Here is an 18,838-nt window from a genome sequence, read left to right on the forward strand (position 1 = left end):
CAAGTTTTTGATGCATTTTACAAGTCGATTTTTGAAAACTACAATGTAAAAAAAGTATGGTAAGTTGCAATAATGTCACCTGAAATGTAGTGCATATTACTGTAAATGGAAAAACAGTACTGCTGTTTTTATGGTAAAAGAAAAAAAAGGCATCTCAGTTGCCAGAATTTTACTGTAAAATTTACATTTGTTTTTTTTACTGTAAATGTAAAAAACAAATGCATTTTTCCAGTAAAATTGTGGCACCTGAGCTGCCAGTAAGTTTTTTGTTTTTTACCCCAAACTGACTACTGTAGAGTTTCGGGTCTATTACTGTAAATACCAAAACGGCACCAAAGTTTATTACAGTAAAAAAAGTAAAAAAATAAATAATTCAGAGAAAATTGTTGTAAAAACTACAGTAAATGTCACAATTTGACCATGAAATCTATTGCTACTTTTACATAGCACAATTTGATGAATAACTTGCTTATTATTAGTTTTTATTTCTATTTTAAAAAAGGTTGAAATGTTTGCTCATGTATTTTGGCTTGATTTGACAATGTTGAAGTTAACATCATTTGCGATTACATGGAGTATGTCTATTTGTCTTCTTCCAAGATAGAAAGAAAGAATACATTCAGTAAGAAAAGTTACACTACTTTATTGGTACACATCTGGCCCCCGGGCCTTCACTTGACTTTGCCGCCTGCGGTGTCAAGAAATCCCATATTTTGACCAATGTTCCCAAGAGATTTTCACTGTTTTGAAATGCGAATGTGGATGCTCCTCTGAGTAATAAAAGTGTTTTTGCTGCTAGATGAACCACAACATAGAACCTGATGTTGCTACTGTTTCCTGAAAACAATGTTCAAAAACAACTCTTGTCCAGCTGTTATATTCATGTTTAAATAACTAATATCCGCTCCAAACCTGGGTTATAGGCCTATTTGAGGACTAATAATGCTCTCTCCACAATGATCCCCACTGAGCGCTCCTTGTACAGAGACGTCAGACACTGAAATCACCACCACGGAGATCATCAAGCGTCGTGACGTGGGACCCAACAGCATTCGTTCGGAGTATTGCATCCGCAAAATTGTCTGGCCCCTCGGAGCTCCTGAGACCCCCAAAGGTAACACGTAATCTCTTAATATGTGCGGCCCAGAGCCACACATACTAGGAAGACAAGGTTGACCTTTTGTTTTGCCAATCCTATTTGCTGTGCGTCTCAGAGACCCACACCCCACAGAGGAAGGGGCTGCGCTCCAGTGCCTTGCGGCCCAAGAAGCCCGAGCCCGCCAAGCAGACGGGCCCAGTGGTGATGGAGACCTGGGTTGCTGAGGAAGAACTGGACCTGTGGGAGATCAGAGCGTTCTCAGAGAGGTCACTTCCTCATTGTGTCCGTGGTGGAGGAACACATGTCTTCAAATGTCTTTTCTTACACAGGGTGGAGAAAGAAAAAGCTCAAGCAGCTGAACAAGCTAAGGTGAGAAGATCTAGCGACATGATCCTGATTGCATCCCTCCTTGCTAATGTGGAATCTTTGGCCATTCCCGAGCTTACAATTCCATTCAAAACAATTTTCACAATTAATTATTTGCTATAATCAAACGTTTTGGAAACAGGTTAGAGGTTAGAAAAGCTACTCCATTCAGCTCTGATATCTTTCTATATTACTGAGGAGAGAACTAGTAAATGTTTGGCTATCATTTTATCAAACAAAACAAAAGTGGCTGGAAAAAAAAAAACATTTTTTTTTCTTTTTAAATCAAATTTGGATTTTTTTTAATCGGTTAAGAATCGTCACACAATACACATAAGAATCGCGAGTCCAATTTTTTTTTTCACACCGCTGCTTATTTACCTGAACCACAAAACAGCGGTTTGCTGCTTCAGAAATTGAAAAGGTCATTATTCCTGATGATAATTTAGAGTGCATGGGAACTGAGGTAAGAAAACACACATGGTGGTTTATTAAGAAGGAAATTGCACAGAACCATGGCATGGCGTAGTGGGTAGAGCGGCCGTGCCAGAAACGTGAGGGTTGCAGGTTAGCTTCCCACCTATTGACATCCAAATCGCTGCCGTTGTGTCCTTGGGCAGGACACTTCACCCTTTGCCCCCGGTGCCACTCACACTGGTGAATGAATGATGAATGAATGATTGGTGGTGGTCGGAGGGGCCGTAGGCGCAAACTGGCAGCCACGCTTCCGTCAGTCTACCCCAGGGCAGCTGTGGCTACAGATGTAGCTTACCACCACCAGGTGTGAATGAATGATGGGTTCCCACTTCTCTGTGAGCGCTTTGAGTATATAACAATAGAAAAGCGCGATATAAATCTAATCCATTATTATTATTATTATTATTAGAACCAATAATGTCAAAACTGCTGAGTCAGCAATAATAACAATAATAACTTGATTGTAAACAACACTACAGCAAGTTTCACACCAACAGCAATGTTTTAAAGTCAATGCAGATGTTAAAATTCGGTTCAAGTAGCAATGATTGTCACACACACACTAGGTGTGGTGAAATGTGTCTTCTACATTTGACCCATCACCCTTGTTCGCCCCCTGCGAGGTGAGGGGAGCAGTGAGCAGCATCGCTGGCCGCGCTCGGGAATCATTTTGGTGATTTAACCCCAAGTTCCAAGCCTTAATGATGAGTGCCAAGCAGGGGGGTAATGGCTCCCATTTTTATAGTCTTTGGTATGACTCGGCCGGGGTTTGAACTCACAACCTACCCATCTCAGGGTGGACACTCTAACCACGAGGCCATTGAGTCGGTTACATAAAACTGCTGGATGCAGACCACTTATGAAACTTTAGATCAGACAGACCTGGGCAATTATTTTGACTCAGGGGCCAAATGTATAGAAAAAATGTGTCTGGGGGCCGGTATATTTATTTCTAGGAACACTAATACAAAACCTCACAAAAATGTCTGATTGAAAGCTAAAAATGCTATGACAGACCGCCTTAAAAAGCAGAATGGAATTTGACATTTCTAAATGAGACACCCAGAATGTACATGAAAATAAATAAAGGTTTTACAACATTAACTATGAAGGATAAAACCCTGAATATTGACAACATATGAAGGTCACACCCCTTCACTGTCCACATATTTTACAATCAATCCAAACGCAACAAAAATGGAAGAAACACAGTTAAATATGAAGATGAAGGGTCAAATAAACCCACCTACAATGTGATATATGTGATACTTCACTCCTTCCACATCTGTCCCTGACACCCACATTTCACACTCTGTGGAATCACTGCTTGGTGCCTCGTCTGACCTGCTGTGACTTACATCATCATAGTAACTCATTACATCACCACGGTAACTCATGACATCACCATGGTAACTCATTACATCACCATAGAAACTTTATGACCATGGTAACTAATTACACGACCATAGTAACTCATTACATCACCATAGTAACTCATTACATCACCATAGTAACTCATTAGATGATTATAGTAACTCGTTACATGACCACAGTAACTCATTAGATGATTATAGTAACTCGTTACATGACCACAGTAACTCATTAGATGACCATAGTAACTCATTAGATGGCCATAGTAACTAATTAGATGACCATAGTACCTAATTACATGACCATAATAATTAATTACATGACCATAATAACTAATTACATGACCATAATAACAAATTAGATGACCATAATAAGTAATTAGATGACCATAGTAAGTAATTAATGAGCATAGTAAGTAATTACATGACCATAGTAACTAATTGCATGACCATAGTAACTAATTAAATTACCATAGTAACTCATTAGATGACCATAGTACCTAATTACATGACCATAATAATTAATTACATGATCATAATAACTAATTACATGACCATAATAACAAATTAGATGACCATAATAAGTAATTAAATGACCATAGTAAGTAATTAATGAGCATTGTAAGTAATTACATGACCATAGTAACTAATTGCATGACCATAGTAACTAATTAAATTACCATAGTAACTCATTAGATGACCATAGTAACTCATTAGATGGCCACAGTAATTAGATGGCCACATTAGCTAATTAGATGACCATAGTAACTAATTACATGACCATAATAACACATTAGATGACCATAATAAGTAATTAAATGAGCATAGTAACTAATTAGATGACCATAGTAACTAATTACATGACCATAATAACTAATTACATGACCATAGTAAGTAATGAGTTGAGTATAGTAAGTAATTTGATGAGCATATTCAGTAATTAGATGAGTATAGTAAGTAATTAGATGAGCATAGTAACTAATTAGATGGCCATAGTAAGTAATTAGATGAGCATAGTAAGTAATTAATGAGTATAGTAAGTAATTAGATGAGCATAGTAAGTAATTACATGACCATTGTAAGTAATTAGATGAGCACAGTAAGTAATTAGATGAGCATAGTAAGTAATTAGATGAGCATAGTAAGTAATTAGATGAGCATAGTAAGTAATTAGATGAGCATAGTAAGTAATTAGATGATCATTATAACTAGTATATGATGCAGTTTCCAAGCATGTAAAGACTTAGTATAGTTGAAGACTATACTAAGGTGATTATAAAAGATGAGTGCACATCATAATGGCAGCTACACTGTCCATCGTAAAAATCTGAAAACATTATTTGGGAATGTCCAGCGGGTCAGATTGAAAAGCTTAACGGGCCACATGCGGCCTTAATTTTCCCAGGTCTGCTTTAGATAGATGGAAACTTTGCTGCTCCCAAGGGAAATCCAAACGGAGGTACTGTTAATAAACTATTCAGAAGGGTTGCCTACAGCCACTGTTGGAAAAGGTTTTTGAGCACACACAGCAACTTTAGAAGATTTGACTGTTACCAGCATTCATTAGGAGAAATGAATTCATAACCGCCCGTTTTTCTTTGAATGATGTATATATCGTGTACATGAACTTACCTTTCAGAAGCGTCTGGAGCAGAAACCAGGCTCGGTCACGGCTACTCCCACAGGAACTCCCGCAACACCCGTGACACCCAAGGCCGTGGTGGCTTCGACGCCAGGACAGGGAACTGCGAGCGCTAAGGTGGTGCTGACCTCCAAGGTGGGCGGCCCGGTCAAATATCAGCAGAACAAGAACTTCCAGCAATCGTTTGCCACTTGGATTAAACAGGGTCAAGGCACACAAGGTACACCTTCAAAACTCCTTGAAGCAAAGATGTAAACATGAATCTACTCAATGCATCTAATATTCACTCCCTTCTCTTTTACTCTTTCTCTTTTGCTTGATTTATTTGGTTGGAGTTATAGGAGCACAAAGATGTTTTTGCAGAAAAAAGCTAGTCAAAAATCATCTCTGTGATGGCACATTTTTAAGAATCCACTGCAACAATGCGAGTCTCTCACAAGTTTGTTTGTTTGTTTTTAATTGAATTTACTGGCCAACTGTTGAATAGATAAATAGCGGCGCTAAAATGGAACACCACTAGTTGAAAGAATGACTGAAGTAACAACACTTAAGTTACATGAATTACATTATGGAAACAATTGTAAGCGTGTAAAAGAAGAGGACTTAAAAGGCGCCTTGAGGAACACCACAGTTGTGTTCTGTGCTTGCTAACCAGGTCAATTCAAGGATCTGCCAATGTGTTTCCAGAGGTCCAAGTTCCTTTTTCACCTCCACTACAGAGGGGACCAGGGCCCACTCAAATAGTATTACTTTAATCTTACTCCTGATTTCAACCATATAAACTACTTACGGCAGTGGTTCTCAAACTTTTTTTGTCATCCCCCACTTTGGACAAGGGGGAGTTTTCAAGCCCCACCTGCCCGAATCGCCCCAACAGATCGCTAATGCCAAGTTTAACATTTTCAAATTTATTGAACATCAAGTAACATTCAAGTTGTATGCATTCAAACTCAATAACATAAAATAACATCAAGTTAAATAACAACTAGAATAACAGTGCAGCTATGGTATAACTTGCATCAAGTTCAATAATAAAAAAAATAACTATTCTGCCAGTTTTCTTTGAAAGAAATCAAGTGGCTTATTGACGTGATTGGGGTGTGTGGTCTCGAGGTGTCTTTTTAATTTGTCGGGTCTCATGCTGTCTGCTGCAAGCGGTTTTGGACACAACACACAGGGGTCTCTCCTCTGCCCCCACCACCATAGCCGTGAATCCAAGAGCAAGATACCCTTCATCATATTTTCTTTTCGGTTGGCTTTTTGGTTGATTAAGCCCGTCAGATTTTTGTTTCTCTGCAGGCGCTGGCTCTGATTTGACGACATTTGAGGTGCGAGTCACAAATTTATCCATTTTGAGTAATTGTGGTCCACACATTAGCCTGCTACCCATCCGCGTGAAAGATCGTTCCGCTTAGCCCCGCCCCCATTAGTTACTGTTGCTATATCTGTCAAACTTTCGCTCCTACCTAGAAATTTAAAGGAAAAATAAGTAATTCACATTTATTTACATAACGGATTTCACAGACAGAATCACAAAGTGATTTACAGTGTGTATAGAAAATGAAAGCATAGTAAAAAAAAATAAAAATCTAAGAATATAATAATTAAAAAATAAATTAAAGTGAAATTTCCTCCCGTTCCTCGCGCCCCACCTGTCATGTCTCTATTCCCCACCAGTGGGGCCCGCCCCACACTTTGAGAAAAGCTGACTTACGGTAACAGTATACACCTTGTCAAATGGTATGAATAATCACAAATATTATTACAAAAATAAATACTAATAAAAAACAATCGTAAAAATAAATACGCTGTGCTAAGATAAATACATTCTTAATAAACTAATAGTATTTTGAAATAAACTGTTGATCAAATTAAAGTGCAAATGAAAATACAGCTTTACCATTTCAGTCATAATTTTTGCGCTTAAAACACTTCTCTGTGACTAAGTTCCAGACATTTCCTGTTGTCATTACTGCCACGAGTGTACAACACCTGAGTACCGCTGCGCCATACCAACAATGGTTAAGAAACACTGCTCTTTACAAGAGGAGAACTCTCATGTTTGTAGAAACTGTTGATTTGAATTTGGTGTTGAACAACCCTGAATTTGAATGCCACAATGTTTTCCACATGATGCTTATCGAAACTTGTTTTATAATTCCATGTTTTTTCGTCATGGCAAGTGGGCACAGAGGCCACGGTGGCCGCAGCTGGCGGGCACACCTTTCAGATTACTGAAACCACAGTGGACGGAAAGGTAGTGACCACCAAGGTGCCGCTTCCAGCCAACAGCAAGATCATCACAGTCAACATACCAACGTCACAAGGAGGTATTTCTACCGACTGAGATGTGTGAGTCACCTGCTTACGTTGGCATAGTAAGCCTTTGACTTCTGACTGGACTTTAAAGCTTGTTTTGTCATGGAGCTGATTGATGGTCCATGCTAAGAAAGACCACCCTTGCACCCACTCAAGCTCGGATGAACTTGAGTTTGCTGTAAAGATAATACTCTTCAGATGAAAGTCATGTTTCTTCCCTTTTTGAAGGAGAAAGCTGACTTTCAGGTGGAGTGTGAGCATTTCATGGACATGTGTATTTATCCAGCAGGACTGTTTGTTTTGGCCGGGCAGAAGGAAGTTAGGCAGGAAAACACGTTTACGCTGAGGTCTGCTGCCCAGACAGGTAGCCCTCTATTGCGGGATTTCAATTTTCCTCAGAAAAGTCGACCTCTCCACCCATGGCGGTACCCCGCACAGCCAGGCCATAGAAATGATGTTAGGACCTGTTTGAAGAGGGAAGCTCTTGATGTCCACGTTTACCTGCCTGCTTGCGGTTCAAAGAAAAAAAGAGAGATATTCGCTCGATTTGTATTTCATCCGTCAGCTTTGCGTGTGCAAATATGAAACGCTCCCTTTGTCGTTAAAGAGCTGTTAATAATGTATGGAGGCACTGAGATATGTTGGGGGACTCCCAACTAAGCTTTCAGCCACTCTTTCAACTTTTATGTACCTACCCCACCAATATTTACCCTGACTGGGATCAAACTTTGGCCATGGAGAGACCAAGACAAGACATAAAGCACAAGCTCAGAATAACTGCTGACTTGTAGCCACTGCTTCATATTTGGTGAGTTGAGTGGAAACAACACTCCAACTACCTCCACTGCTAGTCACTTCTCAGCTCTGTTTTTACACAAGTTTTGCCCATTTTGCCAACTCGATACGACTCCCAAAAAGACAACAGATCGGCCTCGAAAGAAGGAGGGAGTTGCTATGGAGTTTAAAAAAAAAAAAAGACTATTTGCGAGGAGTACATTAATGGCGGTCACACGTATGGAAGAATTGTACCACAGCAACTTTTCTTGAAAAACATGCCAAAGCAGACTTATTTCACTACAAAGAAGAGCTTCTTTCATTCAGTGGCCCCTCTTTCACGTCCCCCTCTGCCATTTTTCATGTAAGTGGATTTGACTTTCTCAAATATTTATTATCGCAACAATATGCTCGTTGGGCTTCACGGTCGGAGAGGGGTTAGTTCGTCTGCCTCACAATACGAAGGTCCTGCAGTCCTGGGTTCAAACCCAGCCTCGGGATCTTTCTGTGTGGAGTTTGCATGTTCTCCCCGTGAATGCGTGGGTTCCCTCCGGGTACTCCGGCTTCCTCCCACTTCCAAAAACATGCACCTGGGGATTGGTTGATTGGCAACACTAAATTGGCCCTCGTGTGTGAATGTTGTCTGTCTATCTGTGTTGGCCCTGCGATGAGGTGGCGACTTGTCCAGGGTGTACCCCACCTTCCGCCCGATTGTAGCTGAGATAGGCGCCAGCGCCCCCCGCGACCCCAAAAATGGGAATAAGCGGTAGAAAATGGATGGATGGAATATGCTTGTTCATAGGGCTGGGCCAAATGGCCTTTTACTAATATGTGGAGATGTTTAGGCCATGATATTTTGCCTTAGCCTTGAATGAACACTTGATGCATATAATCACAGCAGTATGATGATTCTATGTGTCTACAATCAAACAATCTTCTTCATACTGCATTGATATATGCTACTTTTAAACTTTCATGCAGAGAGGGAAATCACAACTAAAAGTGTATTTATGAAACAGTTATTCAGCAGTGGCACAAACATGCATGTCATTTCCAAAACAGAAAGTGCAAGATTGTCAGAGACATTTTAAAACGATCTATGAGTGCACTTTTGTGTATTATGTCACTAAGATGACGTATCAAAACAACACTAGATTAAAGTGCACTTTTTGTACAGAACGCCACTAAAATAGTTTAAAACAAATAAAGTGCACTTTTGTGCATGATGTCACACAAGATATTTCAATAAGTGTCACATAAAAATGAGCTGCACAATAGGGAATCAAATAGTGTACGTCCTTCGCTATGTGGTAGGTTCCTGCGGACGTTATCTCCTTCTGTATTTGTTTCATACGGTGTTGATGTGGAAATGTTTGCCTCGGCATTTTGTTGGTGTGGCACCTAATGGAGACGTTGATGTGCAGTTTTAAGCACTCTTCAATATCTAGCAGGTGACTTTTCAAATGATGCTACAAATTCGCAGTGCTGCTAATTTTTGTAGCAATGCTTTTGCCGCACACTTGACATATTGCGGTTGTCTGTTCTTCATCTTCCTGCTTGAAGCCAAACCACCGCCAGACGATGGACCCTCTGCTGTTTTTCTTGGGAATTAATTCTTCTTCCTCCATTTGTTACCAGATTGGCACCTTCTTTCTGGTATTACCACTAGCATCACAGCTAATGTTACCATGCTGCTACCTGTCTGCTCGGCGAGAGCATATGACGTTGCAGGCATGACAGTATGTGACGTATGTAAGAAGGTGCGCTTGTTTTACGTCTCTGTGAAAAGGAGAGACAAGAAGGAGTGAGAAGAGCCTGTAGTGTAATGCCTGCAGCTAACAACAACTGCGTGAGAAGATATATTCCAATATCACCTTACAGTCATTTTCTACATCGAACAGATACAAACCTGACATATATCCAGTATATCCATATATCGCCCAGCCGTAGTTGTTTAAGTTAAAGATTTTTGTAAATTTTGATCGTTTGTGAGGTCACCAAAGGGGTTTGTGTGTGGCAGAGCAGCGCATATTGTTGTTGTTGTTTTGTCTCGTTCCATCCATCCATTTTCTACCGCTTATTCCCTTTTGGGGTCGCGGGGGGCGCTGGCGCCTATCTCAGCTAAAATCGGGCGGAAGGCGGGGTACACCCTGGACAAGTCGCCAGCTCATCGCAGGGCCAACACAGATAGACAGACAACATTCACACTCACATTCACACACTAGGGCCAATTTAGTGTTGCCAATCAACCTATCCCCAGGTGCATGTCTTTGGAAATGGGAGGAAGCCGGAGTACCCGGAGGGAACCCACGCATTCACGGGGAGAACATGCAAACTCCACACAGAAAGATCCCGAGCCTGGATTTGAACCCAGGACTGCAGGAACTTCGTATTGTGAGGCAGACGCACTAACCCCTCTGCCACCGTGAAGCCTGTTTTGTCTTGTTATTCAAGAGAAAGTTGGTCCATCACCTCCCTGTTTGATTTACAGTCCTGTGCAGCATTTATACTTATGTTGTTTTCAAAGTCTACAAACATTCACTAAAATGTGAGCCCTGTTCAAGAAGCAATTACTCTTGGTTCAACTCTAGTGCCATCTTGCAAAGTGAATAAAGAAAAGAAAAGAAGAAAGGCTTTCGTTATTTGAAGATACAAACAAAGCCTTCTAGTGTTTTTGTTTACCGTATTCTGAGTTTTTTTCATTTCTACGCTCTCTAATCAATGGCAACCTGTCTTGTTCAGGAGTTGTGCAGCAGAAGGTGCTGGGCATCATCCCCTCCTCCAACACGGCGGCTGCTGCTCGCACCTTTACAGCGTTACAGCCACGCTGCATCCGGCCGGGTCTGCCGGGCTCCCATCAACCGGTAAAATAGTCTACATTTATTATAAATGTCACATATTGCATGGACTGTATGTTGTCAATCTGAATGATGTGCAGATCCGTCCTAAGACAGTGACTGGCGCTCTAGGGAAGACACCCTTTGTGGTCCAGCAAGGTAACTTTGTCTTGACCTTAAATGGAACTCTTTGTGTTCATTGGTGTGTCTCCTGCTGTTGCTTTTAGGTCAGGCTGGACAACAAGTAGTGACTCAGATCCTACAAGGCCAGGCAGTGTCCCCCTCGGTGACAGGAGCCAGCCCGGCTGCCACGCTTACAAGCCAGGTGGCAGCCAGCCCCACTACGACATCCGGCCAGGTTAAACTCACCTTGTCGCAGCTCGCTCAGCTAACACAGGTGAGTCAATGAGAAATAAACCTAAATCATCTCCTTTATTTTGTATACCATATAAAAAATTAGGGATAGGTACCCTTCATATTTGAAGCGATACGGTACCTGGGGATTGTCGTGTTTGTTAATAAACATTGTTTTCAATAATAAAAATGAGCTGGATCGGTTCGCAGCCGAGTGTGAAGCGACCGGAATGAGAATCAGCACCTCCAAGTCCGAGTCCATGTTTCTCGCCCGGAAAAGGGTGGAATGCCATCTCCGGGTTGGGGAGGAGACCCTGCCCCAAGTGGAGGAGTTCAAGTACCCAGGAGTCTTGTTTACGAGTGAGGGAAGAGTGGATCGTGAGATCGACAGGCGGATCGGTGCGGCGTCTTCAGTAATGCGGACGTTGTACCGATCCGTTGTGGTGAAGAAGGAGCTGAGCCGGAAGGCAAAGCTCTCAATTTACCGGTCGATCTACGTTCCCATCCTCACCTATGGTCATGAGCTTTGGGTCATGACCGAAAGGATAAGATCACGGGTACAAGCGGCCGAAATGAGTTTCCTCCGCCGTGTGGCGGGTCTCTCCCTTAGAGATAGGGTGAGAAGCTCTGCCATCCGGGAGGAACTCAAAGTAAAGCCGCTGCTCCTTCACATCGAGAGGAGCCAGATGAGGTGGTTCGGGCATCTGGTCAGGATGCCACCCGAATGCCTCCCTAGGGAGGTGTTTAGGGCACGTCCAACCGGTAGGAGGCCACGGGGAAGACCCAGGACACGTTGGGAAGACTATGTCTCCCGGCTGGCCTGGGAACGCCTCGGGATCCCCCGGGAAGAGCTAGACGAAGTGGCTGGGGAGAGGGAAGTCTGGGTTTCCCTGCTTAGGCTGTTGCCCCCGCGACCCGACCTCGGATAAGCGGAAGATGATGGATGGATGGATGGATTATGATAGCTGCTGTCCTGTTTCCACATTTTAAATAAATGATAAATGGGTTGTACTTGTATAGCGCTTTTCTACCTTCAAAGCGCTTTGACACTACTTCTACATTTACCCATTCACACACACATTCACACACTGATGGAGGGAGCTCCCATGCAAGGCCTTAACCAGCACCCATCAGGAGCAAGGTTGAAGTGTCTTGCTCAGGACACAACGGACGTGGCGAGGTTGGTACTAGGTGGGGATTGAACCAGGGACCCTCGGGTTGCGCACGGCCACTGCGCCACGCTGTCCCGGCGTTTTTTTTGTATTATTTCATCTGCAAGTACAGGTATGACACTAAGTTGCAATTACAGCCCCAGTAGTCTATAGTTTATGGTGTTTTTTTGTTGTGGTGCCCTAAAAAGTGTTAATCATGTAAGTATTGTACTTCTTACTAAGGATGTGTACCAAACACCACTCATTTTTGGTACCGATTCCTAATAGTGTTGGTCCAGGAAAACCGTTGAGATTCTGGACTAATTATACTGCTATTTTTTTTTTTCATCCAGCTGACCGTCGTAATTATTGTGAATTATATTTATATAGCGCTTTTCTCAAAGTGACTCAAAGCGCTTTACATAGTGAAACCCAATATCTAATTTTTACATTTAAACCAGTGTGGGTTCCACTGGGAGCAGGTGGGTAAAGTGTCTTGCCCAAGGACACAACGGCAGTGACTAGGATGGCAGAAGCGGGGATCGAACCTGCAACCCTCAAGTTGCTGGCACGGCCACTCTACCAACCGAGCTATACTGCCCCAATTATGACACGCTCTCACATTCAGTTCACGTGCCGCTACGACGCACGGATAGATGATAAACTGCTTGGAATAATCACAAATATGGAAGCAGCGCCACAGCAAAGTTTATTTCCTTGTAGTCCCCTAAGTGTGTTTGAAGCTAAGGCTATTTAAGTCCGGCACTTCATCAACGCCACCGTCTATATCATCCACTAATCCACAGGCTGTTATTAGTCCACTAAGTAAATCATTTTCAATAATCAGATACGCCGATGGCTGTCAACATTGGCTTCCGGTCTGTCACTCAAATTAGTCTGAACATAAACACCAATTACAATTAAACATGCACACCCATCTAGCATGCTAATTGATTGTATTGATTTATATTATTATATATGTGTTAAGATATATCATGCTAAATGATCATGAATACCATACATTATTATTATTAGGGTCCTTGGCCCATGGCAAAGGACTCCACAGGAGTCCTTTGCCATGGGCCAAGGACCCTATTGAAACTGCTGTGTTTTATTATTATTCTGCACCTACGCGCTGTAATTTGACCCCTTTAACATGCTTCAAAACTCACCAAATTTGACACACACGTCGGTACAGCAAACCTTCCCAACATATTAAGCAACCAATCCCCCAAAATGAAAATTGCGCTCTAGCGCCCCCTAGGAAAAAAATACAGACAAAACTGCATGTAACTTCTGTTAGCAATGTCATAGCGACATGAAACAAAAACTCCTATGTAGGTCTGACTTAGACCCAATTTTCATACACTCACTTCTTTCAGCAAAAATCTACAGGAAGTTGGCAAAAACCCCTTCAAAATAAAATGTTCGCAAAAAATGCAATTTTTGCCTCTTTGCGCTGTAATTTGACCCCTTTAAAATGCTTCAAAAGTCACCAAACTTGGCACACACACAAGTACTGGCGAATATTTCGATCTAATGAAAAAACCTAACCTCAAAACTCAAAATTGCGCTCTACCGCCCCCCTAGGAATACAACACGGACAAACTGCTCTTAGGAAGAAAACACAGACAAAACTGCTTGTAACTTCCAGTAGGAATGTCAGAGAGACATGAAACAAAAAACACTATGTAGGTCTCACTTAGACCTACATTTTAATAATTAACATACTTTGGCAAAAATCAACAGGAAGTTTGATCTTTTCACTTCAATACAACAACTGCATTACTTTCACAATGCATTAGATTCTCAAAATAGTGGCTCCAAGGCGTCTTCTAGCGCTTATCCGGCCGTGGGTCTCGGGGGCAGCAGCCAAAGGCGGACCCGACCAACGCTGCTTGCCGCTTTAAATTTACTTTGTATTTATTCTTTTATGAATATGATTTGAAATGATATTATAGGGACAAGCTGTAGAAAGCTGGAAATAGTGAGGTTGATTATGATGAGTAGACATGTTTCTGGTCTTTACAAGATGATGCCTCAGCTGGATTGCCCCTTGACTTATTGAAGGTGTTGATAAAATACTTCCCTGTAGTGAGATGTTATATCATGACGTGCTTATACAAATGTATTGTTTCACATCTTTATTTGCACAAATGACATATAGTACCGATGAATAATGGTATCAGTATACATCCCTACTTATTACACATCAGCTGTTCTGTTGTAACGTGCATCTTAATTGTAGTTTTTATTAACAACTTTGGAGGTTGAAACTGCCATGTGCAATTGCTAATGCTCATTTGTTGCATGTCAATCGCAAAGCCAATGTAAATTAGCATCTAGCACATTTTTGGAAAAGTGGAGTCTTATTACTTTAGAGCGATTTTTGAGTCAATTGCTTAGTTTTCATGGAAAATTGCAACTTTAACTAGGGGTAGTTTGGTTAAGTTCGCTGTCAGTCCTGCTGGAGTGATCACAAAGTGCGTGTGATGTCAGACACAACCTGTGGGGCGGCATAGCTGGGTTTGTCGAGTGGCCGTGCCAGCAACTTGAGGGCTCCAGGTCCGATTCCCGCCTCCGCCATCCTAGTCGCTGCCTTTGTGTCGTTGGGCAAGACACTTGACCCCCCCTGCTCCCAGTGCCACCCACACTGCTTCAAATGGAACTTAGATATTGGCTTTCACTATGTAAAGTGCTTTGAGTCCCTGGAGAAAAGCGCTATATGAATATAATCCACTTGACTTCAACCCAGGTAGCATAACAGGGCAGCGTTGGATTTGAGGTGTATCGTAGGACCGGCCAAAGAAGTGCCGCTCCTTGAATTCCGATGTTTGTTACTAATCTTTGTAGTCAAAGCGTCCTTGTTCTGCTCCTCCTCTTCACAGAAGCAGCAGGTTGGCTCAGGTGTGGACCGCCAGCCAGGTGTGGGCGGCGCTCACCAAGCTGTGACTCTGATGATCCATGGTCAGGGCCAGACCACTGGCCAGCTTCAGGTCATACCTCACGGCATCACCGTCATCCCCGGTCCTGGCCAGCAGCTCATGCAGGCCACACTGCCCAACGGTCAGGTGCAGCGCTTCTTGTTCACGCCGCCGTCCACCGTGGCCACGCCCACGTCCAACGCAGGTATGCACACTAATTCAAGCTGGAGGGCCACAGTCTTTAAAGGGGAACATTATCACAATTTCAAAAGGGTTAAAAACAATAAAAATCAGTTCCCAGTGGCTTGTTGTATTTTTTGAAGTTTTTTTCAAAATTTTACCAGTGTCGGAATATCCCTAAATAAAGCTTTAAAGTGCCTTATTTTCGACTCTCTGCGAAGACACTGGCCATTTCCCTGTGACGTCACACAGTGCTGCCAATGTAAACAAACAATGGGAATACCACAGCAAGATATAGCGACATTAGCTCGGATTCAAACTCGGATTTCAGCGACTTAAGCGATTCAACAGATTACGCATGTATTGAAACAGATGGTTGGAGTATGAAAGTATTGAAGAAGAAACTGAAGCTATTGAGCAAATTCATTGCCATAGCATGGCCGAATAGCTGCGTTAGCATCACCGGTAAAATGTGCGGACCAAACGATCAGGACTTTCGCATCTTTTGACACGGGAGCAACTTAAATCCGTCGATTGGTAAGTGTTTGTTTCGCATTAAATGTGGGTGGAAGGAAACGTGATATAGTTGCAAATGCATCAACAGGTTAGCATCGATTAGCGTAGCAAGTTAGCATCGATTAGCTGGCAGTCAACATCAACAAAACTCACCTTTGTGATATCGTTGCAAATGCATCTGCAGGTTATCCATACATTTCTGTGCCTTAGCATCGCCGGTAAAATGTGGAGACACTCCGGCACATTCAATGGGGGTCTGGCGGCAGATTTCTTGCCACTTTGGCATCTTCGGGCCAGTGGTGCAACTTGAATCCCTCCCTGTTAGTGTTGTTACACCCTCCGACAACACACCGACGAGGCATGATGTCTCCTAGGTTCCAAAAAATAGTCAAAAAAAACGGAAAAAAACAGAGCTGTGACCCGGTGTTTGTAATGTGTTGAAAATGAAAATGGCGGGTGTGTTACCTCGGCGACGTCACATTCTGACATCATCGCCTCCAGCGCGATAAACAGAAAGGCGTTTAATTCGCCAAAATTCACCCATTTAGAGTTCGGAAATCGGTTCAAAAAAAAAATGGTCTTTTTCCTGCACTATCAAGGTATATATTGACGCTTACGTAGGTCTTGTGATAATGTTCCCTTTTAACGCCCTTCATTTGTCCCTGCAGCCACCACACCTTCCGGTCAGCCCAACTCGGACTCCAGCAAAACACCAGCCCAGCCTGCTCAACAGGCGGCCGCCCCCGTCCAGCCGGGGGTGGCGACCCTGAGCGCGAGCAGCACGCCACAAGGCCAGTTGCCCTCACAGACGCAGGCCCACATGCCCATTCAGTCTCCCACCTCGCTGCAGGCGGGAAGTGCCAAGACATCCCAGCTCATCGTGTCTGGGCTGCAGCAGCAGGTCCAGGTACCGGTGCCAACTAATCACATGTTCAAGGTCGTTGCGAAGTTAGCATCCATTTACCCCAAACATATATATCAGAGGGCTGTCAATCTTTGGGCATCGCACCACAAGCCTTTCTCTGTTCAAAATCCATCCATCCATCCATTTTCTACCGCTTATTCCCTTTTTTGGGTCGCGGGGGGTGCTGGCGCCTATCTCAGCTACAATCTGACGGAAGGCGGGGTATACCCTGGACAAGTCGCCACCTCATCGCATGGCCAACACAGATAGACAACATTCACACTCACATTCACACACTAGGGCCCATTTAATGTTGCCAATCAACCTATCCCCAGGTGCATGTCTTTGGAAGTGGGTGGGGCCTATCCCCAGGTGCATGTCTTTGGAGGTGGGAGGGGCCTATCCCCAGGTGCATGTCTTTGGAGGTGGGAGGGGCCTATCCCCAGGTGCATGACTTTGGAGGTGGGAGGGGCCTATCCCCAGGTGCATGACTTTGGAGGTGGGAGAGGCCTATCCCCAGGTGCATGTCTTTGGAGGTGGGAGGGGCCTATCCCCAGGTGCATGACTTTGGAGGTGGGAGGAAGCCGGAGTACCCGGAGGGAACCCACGCATTCACGGGGAGAACATGCAAACTCCACACAGAAAGATCCCGTTCCTGGGATTGAACCCAGGACTGCAGGACCTTTGTATTGTGAGGCAGACGCACTAACCCCTCTCCCACCGTGAAGCCTGTTCAAAATCCACACTTTTTAATAGCATTGGGTGCCAGTTCTGTGATGAACTGCATTCCTCCACAGAGGAGATGATAAACAACTGGGATTAATTTCTATATTACTACAAATAAAACATATTTGTTTAAAAAAAATTCTACCCAAACATTTAATAAAGTCAAATGCAAAAAAGGCAACAAGAGAAGTATCCAACACTTTTCTGTTCTAAAGTAAATGTGTACAGCAGATATAGATCACCCACATCAGACCTGGGCAAATACCCACCTTTAACCCCATTATGATGTGCACTGCTCTCTTTAAGTCTTCAACTATACAACACATTTCAATGGCTCTTATAGGAGTTATTAGGGTTTAAGTCTTCAACTCTAGAACACATTTCAATTGATCTTATAGGTGTTATAGGAGTTATAAGGCTTTAAGTCTTCGACTCTGGAACACATTTCAATGGATCTTATAGGAGTTATTAGGGTTTAAGTCTTCAACTCTACAAAGTATTTCAATGGGTGTTGTAGGAGTTATTAGGGTTTAAGTCTTCAACTCTACAAAGTATTTCAATGGGTGTTGTAGGAGTTATTAGGGTTTAAGTCTTCAACTCTACAAAGTATTTCAATGGGTGGTGTAGGAGGTATTAGGGTTTAAGTCTTCAACTCTAGAAAGTATTTCAATGGGTGTTGTAGGAGGTATTAGGGTTTAAGTCTTCAACTCTAGAAAGTATTTCAATGGGTGTTTTAGGAGTTCCATCCATCCATCCATCATCTTCCGCTTATCCGAGGTCGGGTCGCGGGGGCAGCAGCCTAAGCAGGGAAGCCCAGACTTCCCTATCTCCAGCCACTTCGTCTAGCTCTTCCCGGGGGATCCCGAGGCGTTCCCAGGCCAGCCGGGAGACATAGTCTTTCCAACGTGTCCTGGGTCTTCCCCGTGGCCTCCTACCAGCTGGACGTGCCCTAAACACATCCCTAGGGAGGCGTTCGGGTGGCATCCTGACCAGATGCCCGAACCACCTCATCTGGCTCCTCTCGATGTGGAGGAGCAGCGGCTTTACGTTGAGCTCCTCCCGGATGGCAGAGCTTCTCACCCTATCTCTAAGGGAGAGCCCCGCCACCCGGCGGAGGAAACTCATTTTGGCCGCTTGTACCCGTGATCTTATCCTTTCGGTCATGACCCAAAGCTCATGACCATAGGTGAGGATGGGAA

At 43.2% G+C, this 18,838-nt stretch overlaps 1 protein-coding gene across 1 annotated transcript in view; it reads left to right on the forward strand.

Moving 5' to 3' along the window:
- Positions 1-18,838, forward strand: part of LOC133539053 (nucleosome-remodeling factor subunit BPTF-like) — a 151,564-nt gene that overhangs the window by 76,774 nt on the left and 55,952 nt on the right. The window contains 10 exon segments of the mRNA XM_061881081.1: positions 986-1,114; positions 1,215-1,365; positions 1,429-1,468; positions 4,952-5,174; positions 7,138-7,284; positions 10,790-10,911; positions 10,986-11,043; positions 11,112-11,281; positions 15,278-15,518; positions 16,678-16,916. Of these exon segments, the coding sequence (XP_061737065.1) occupies positions 986-1,114; positions 1,215-1,365; positions 1,429-1,468; positions 4,952-5,174; positions 7,138-7,284; positions 10,790-10,911; positions 10,986-11,043; positions 11,112-11,281; positions 15,278-15,518; positions 16,678-16,916 (1,520 nt within the window).

This window comes from Nerophis ophidion, linkage group LG20 (genome assembly GCF_033978795.1).
Source record: "Nerophis ophidion isolate RoL-2023_Sa linkage group LG20, RoL_Noph_v1.0, whole genome shotgun sequence".
Classification (NCBI taxonomy): domain Eukaryota; kingdom Metazoa; phylum Chordata; class Actinopteri; order Syngnathiformes; family Syngnathidae; genus Nerophis; species Nerophis ophidion.